General features: G+C 60.5%; 1 protein-coding gene across 1 annotated transcript in view; it reads left to right on the forward strand.

Moving 5' to 3' along the window:
- Positions 1-5,460, forward strand: part of LOC133339982 (forkhead box protein O3-like) — a 24,602-nt gene extending 19,142 nt beyond the window's left edge. The window contains exons 8-10 of the mRNA XM_061548082.1: positions 2,625-2,709; positions 4,219-4,329; positions 4,361-5,460. Of these exons, the coding sequence (XP_061404066.1) occupies positions 2,625-2,709; positions 4,219-4,329; positions 4,361-5,460 (1,296 nt within the window). The remainder of the gene's footprint in view (positions 1-2,624; positions 2,710-4,218; positions 4,330-4,360) is intronic.
- Positions 5,461-6,219: the final 759 nt, after the last annotated feature.

The raw sequence follows: 6,219 nt of genomic DNA on the forward strand, positions 1-6,219 counted from the left end.
AAAAAATTTCACGAAATAAATTGTCACGCACAACGAGTCTGTGTGCAAAATGTCAGCTCGATTGGATCACGGGATGGGTTAAAACGACCGAAAGCACGGTCCTAAGCGCGCAGCAAGCAAGTGAACTTAATAAAGGATTTTAAAAGTGGCGGTGGTTTTCACACCTGAGGATGATTGCTTGTGTTGCAATCGAACGTCGTGATCATTTAGTATTTACTTTTGCAGAAGTGAACCCGCCTACCACAAATGATAGCCGCTCAACAAAGTGACCCTCACATTTGTACATTTCTAGCAGCAAAATAATGGAGATGTGGGAAGGCCGAGGTGGTTTTTTTATTTCCCGCCGGATGTGCTGAACCCGATATCCTGATGGTCCTGAAAGAGTTCAACGTCTTTGTTTGTTTGTCAGATTAATTCGAGGTAGGGTATGAAAAAAATGAACCCCAGGCAGGCGCATGTGGCATCCCGTGGGAATGGATTCCTGAATTCCATACCAGGAGGTGAGAGAGAGCGCAGACAAAGCTAAGGCGCAGCTCTGCAATGGATTGCTCACTCCAGGTGACGTTGATTATAATGTGAAGGGAAAACCAGACCCGGACAAATCCACGCGACCACGGGAAAGAGAGAGAGAGACGCTGACTCCAAATATACAGGAGCAGACGTCAGGGTCATATCGAACCCATGACCGCCTGTATACCAGGCGAGGTAGTTAACATCTCCTAGCCACTGTGATTAATGAGAAAAGAGAGACACTCAAACTCCTAATCTACAGCACAGGCATCTTCAGGGTCGGGATCGAACCCACGACCTCCTGTATACCAGGCGAGGTGGTTAACATCTCCTAGCCACCGTGATGATGATGATGAGAAGACACGCAAACTCTAAATATACAGCAGCAGGCATCGTCAGGATCGGGATCGAACCCACGACCTCCTGTAAACCAGGCAGGTTGTTAACATTTCCTCGCCACCGTGATGATGATGAGAGAGAGAGAGAGCTGACTCCCAAATATAAAGGAGCAGACGTCAGGGTCGGGTTCGAACCCACGGCCTCCTGTATACCAGGCGAGGTAGTTAACATCTCCCAGCCACCGTGGCGCCATTGCGGTTACAATCATCGCTACAATGCACGATTTGTATGGTGGCCGTTCATGCAGATTGCATCTCACAATCGCTGAGAAGCCACAGGCAAAGCTGGCAGGCAGCAGCAGCCAGCGCGATCAGGAGCCAGCACTACCAGGAGTTGCCCCAGCTCTGCTGCCCTCTATATGTTCAGCCGTTTTCAGCTAATCGATGAGCATTTGTCCGTGGGAGGAATCCGGAGCAACCCGGAGAGAAATGCACGCGTGCAAGGGGACAACACTCTATCCCGCGCACATGCAGTATATGGTGTGGTGTGTGTGTAATCTAATCTGTGGGTCTCTGGGTGTGTCTCTATGGGTCTGGGTGTCTGTGGGTCCTCTGTGTGTGTCTCTGTGGGTCTGGGTGTCTGTAGGTCTCTGTGGGTGTCTCAATGGGTCTGGGTGTCTGTGGGAGTCTTTATGGGTCTGGGTGTCTGTGGGTCTCTGCGGGTGTCTCTGGGTCTGGGTGTCTGTGGGTCACCTATGGTGTCTCTGGGTGTCTGTGGGTTTCTGCGGGTGTCTCTATGGGTCTGGGTGTCTGTGGTCTCTGCGGGTGTCTCTGGATCTGGGTGTCTGTGGGTCACCTATGGGTGTCTCTGGGTGTCTGTGGGTCTCTGTGGGTGTCTCTGTGGGTCTGGGTGTCTGTGGATCCTCTGTGGGTGTCTCTATGGGTCTGGGTGTCTGTGGGTCCTCTGTGTGTGTCTATGGGTCTGGGTGTCTGTGGGTGTCTGTGCGTCTTTGTGGGTGTCTCAATGGGTCTGGGTGTCTGTGGTCTCTGTGTGTGTCTCTATGGGTCTGGGTGTCTGTGTGTCTCTATGGGTCTGGGTGTCTGTGGGTCTCTGTGGGTGTCTCTATGGGTCTGGGTGTCTGTGGGTCCTCTGTGTGTGTCTATGGGTCTGGGTGTCTGTGGGTGTCTGTGCGTCTTTGTGGGTGTCTCAATGGGTCTGGGTGTCTGTGGGTCTCTGTGTGTGTCTCTATGGGTCTGGGTGTCTGTGTGTCTCTGTGGGTCTGGGTGTCTGTGGGTCTCTGTGGGTGTCTCTGTGGGTCTGGGTGTCTGTGGGTCTCTGCGTGTGTGTCTCTGTGGGTCTGGGTGTCTGTGGGTCTCTGTGGGTGTCTCTGGGTGTCTGTGGGTCTCTGTGGGTGTCTCTGTGGGTCTGGGTGTCTGTGGGTCTCTGTGGGTGTCTCTGTGGGTCTGGGTGTCTGTGGGTCTCTATGGGTGTCTCTGGGTGTCTGTGGGTCTCTGTGGGTCTGGGTGTCGTGGGTCTCTGTGTGTGTATGGGTGTTGAACTTCTTTCGCACCGCACGTAGCAACCGCGCAATTCGGGAGGTGGCGGGGGAAGGACAACAAACTAAACACAACGACAACAAGAAGCAGTTCTGCCTCCATACTGTGATAAATTGTGCATTGTAGTGATTGAATATACAGCTAATTCTCCCTCCCTGTCTCCCTCCTGTCCCTCGCTGTCTCCCTGCCTCCCTGTCCTGCCTCCCTGTCCCTCCGCAGAACTCAATCCGCCACACCCTCTCCCTGCACAGCCGCTTCGTGCGCGTCCAGAACGAGGGGCCCGGCAAGAGCTCCTGGTGGACGTGTGAGCGCTCCCGGCGCCTCCGACCCCTCCCTCCTCCCTCTCCTCCTCCTCGTCGTCGTCGGCGGCGTCGTCGCGGCCACGTCCACCCTCCTCCATCTCCTCGCCGTCGGGCCCCGGCGGAGCGTCGGCGGCGTCGGCCGCGCTGGCGGCCCTGGCTGTCGAAACCCGGGCGCCGTCGGGCAGACGTCGATGGACGCCAGCAACGGGAAGTTGGCGCGCAGACCGCAGCAAGGCGGCGCGCAAGAAGGGGGCGGCCGCCACCGTGGCCACCACCACGCCGCGGGCGGGCGGCTTCGCGGGGGTGGTGGGGGAGCGGCGGCCGCGGGGGGGCCACTGGAGGGGCGGGGATCCTCTCGTTCTCGCTCGGTGAGTGGCGAGGGCGGTGAGCGGCCGCGATTGCTCTTGGTGCCACGTACGCATGTAATGTGTGTACGCTGAACTTGTTTCGCACCGTACGTAGCCAACCGTGCTAATCTGTGGTCTCTATGGGTCTGGGTGTCTGTGGGTCTCTGTGGGTCTCTGTGGGTCTCTGTGGGTCTCTGTTGGTCCTCTCTGGGTCTGGTTGGCTGGGGTCTCTGTGGGTCTCTGTTGGTCTCTATGGGTCTGGGTGTCTGTGGGTCTCTGTTGGTCTCTCTGGGTCTGGGTGATCTGGGTCTCTGTGGGTCTCTGTTGGTCTCTATGGGTCTGGGTGGCTCTGGGTCTCTGGGTCTCTATGGGTCTGGGTCAGAGGTCGCAATCGGGTACCCGATACCCGTACCCTACCCGATACCCGGCTACCCGTACCTGGCCGGGTACGGGTAGCCGTTTGCGACCTGGTGCGACCGGGTACGGGTAGAAATCAAAACCCGTTGCGACCTCTGGTCTGGGTGGCTGTGGGCTCTGTGTCTGTGTGTGTACGTTGAACTTCTTTCGTACCGTACTTAGCCAACCGTGTTAATCTGTGGGTCTGAGTGGACTTGCCGATGACTGGTATCAGCGAGTGGCGAAAGCACAGCAAGTTGGCACAGTAGGGGGGCACAGGTGGTGCATCAGCCACTCATCTCAGTCAGTCGACTCGTGGCACCTGGGTCTGCCCCATGACCTCCTGCCAGCGGGCGTTCGACACTTCACGTGGCCTCAAGTTGCACCTAGCCTGGCACAAGTGTCGTGGTGACGTCACCCGCCACTTAGTGGCGACTTGCGGTTGCTATTGTTGTTGTGTACGTTGACCTTCTTTCGCACCGTACGTAGCTCACCGTGCCCACCTGTGGGTCTGTGTGGGTCTGTATGGGCGTGGGTGTCTGTGTGGTAACCGTCTTGGTTCGATGGCCAGCCAGAAGCCGCAGCTATTGCCAGGATGAGGACCGGAGATTGTGGGGTGATCGTGGACTTTGTGCCTCTAACTGCCTCGGCACCTCACCCCCCACCTCACCTCACCCCCCACCTCACCTCACCCCCCCACCTCACCCCCCCACCTCACCCCCCACCTCACCTCACCCCCCCACCTCACCCAACCCCACGACCTCGTAGACACGGGAGGCCCTGGCCCGCCGGACGATCTGGACGCGTGGACGCAGTTCCGCACGCGCGCCAGCTCGGACGCCAGCACGCTGAGCACGCTGAGCGCGGGGGGCGTGGGGGGCGGTGGAGGAGGGGGGGGGCGGAGGGGGAGGGCCCTCTCCCCGGCGCCCGCCCGCCGCAATGCGCGACTCCTCCGACTTGGACGACGACTACGACGACTACGACGACGACGGCGACTTCGGCGTCGGCGGCTCGCTGTTGCCGGATCTGTCGGCCGTGGACCACCACCACCACCGCCACCACCGCCGCCTCGACGACGAGGAGGAGGAGGGTGGCGGCGGCGGTCGTTGCGACGACGCCGACGACGACGAAGAAGCCATGGTGACGTCCGGCTGCGCCGAGCAGGCCATGGGTTTTGGTGGCTCGCGGGCCGAGGTGGCCGACCACCACCACCGCCGCCACCGCCACCACCACGACGACGACGACCAGCACGGGCTGGGCTTCGGCCTCAACGAGGCCATGATGGACGAGCTGCTCGACTCGCTGAGCCTCTCCCTGCAGCAACAGCAGCAGCAGCAGCAGAACTCGGCGTTGGCCGCGGCGTCACCGCCGCCGCCGCCGTCGTCGTCGTCGCTGGCCGCGGCCATGCTGATGCTGGATGGCGACGACGAGCCGCGGATGAACAAGGCGATGCTCACGCACGCCGACCCGCTCATGTCGCAGGCGACGCCGAACCTCGGCCGCCACCTCCACCTCCACCACCACCAGCAGCAGCTTCACCACCACCACCAGCAGCAACAGCAGCAGCAGAGGCAGCAGCAGCAGCAGCTACTGCTGCTCCACAAGCAGCAGCAGAGGATGGCGGAGCTGGCGGCGTCGGCGTCGTCCCTGCCTACGGCCACGAGCCACCTGGGCAACTCTCTCTCCTCGCCCAGCCTTCCACAAGGCAGCCACGGGCCCCTTCTCCTCGTCGCTGCCCAACGCGACGCGGGCTTCTTGCAGCAGCAGCAGCAGTTGAATCACCACCAGCAGCAGCAGCCGCAGCAGCAGCAGCAGCCGAGGTTCCCTTGCGACCTCGACGTGGAGATGTTCAACGGGAGCCTCGACTGCGACGTCGACTCGATCATCCACAGCGAGCTGCTGCTCGACGGCGCCGGCTTCGAGTTCTCCTTCGACTCGGCGCCGTCGCCCGACGGCTCCTCGCTGGCCGGCGGCAGCGGCGGCGCTCACAAGAACTGGCTCAGCGGCTGAGGGCTGGGGGCACTGGCAGGCGGGCGGTCAACAAGCCGGCACGGCGACGAAGGCCCGGACCGCGAGATTGCGCCGGCCACAAAAATCGGGGGGGGCGGGGGGGGGCTTGGAATTGGAGGTGGGGGGAGGGGGGGTCGGGGGGGGTGGCGGTTGGGGAGGGGGGGGGCAGGGGGGCCGTGGTTGTCGCGCCGGGGATGTCGGTACTGAACCAACGCTTGACTAGTACGAGGAATGACACGGTGGGGGGGGGTGGGGGGGCGGTTGGGTGGGTCGTTGGGTGGGTGGGTGGGTTGTCGGGTGGGTTGGTGAGTCGTTAGGTAGGTGGGTGGGTCGTTGGGTTGCTTCCGTTCACTGCCAAATCTCGGAACACGCCCAGCGGCTCGCCCTTAATTCTCTCTAGAGAGGCGTGGCAGCAGCAGCAGCAGCAGCAGTGCCGCTGTTGTTATAAGGACGACGTTACTCACCGCAGAGAAGCGTCGCCACACCACCACTGCCCACTGGCGGCAAAAACTGTGCCACTCGCCCTCCCCGTATGGCATTGCCGGAGCCCTCGGCACTGCTACAGTTACTCGGTTTGAGTTTTTTTTTACCCGACGACGTACACACACGTACACACATGTACACACACGTACACACACGCGTACACACACGTGGTGTACACACACACGTACACACACGTACACACGCGTACACACACATGTACACACGCGTACACACACGCGTACACACACGCGTACACACACGCGTACACACACGCGC

Source organism: Lethenteron reissneri, unplaced genomic scaffold (assembly GCF_015708825.2).
Source record: "Lethenteron reissneri isolate LAM-NWPU_2019-01 unplaced genomic scaffold, ASM1570882v1 scaffold_618, whole genome shotgun sequence".
Taxonomy (NCBI): domain Eukaryota; kingdom Metazoa; phylum Chordata; class Hyperoartia; order Petromyzontiformes; family Petromyzontidae; genus Lethenteron; species Lethenteron reissneri.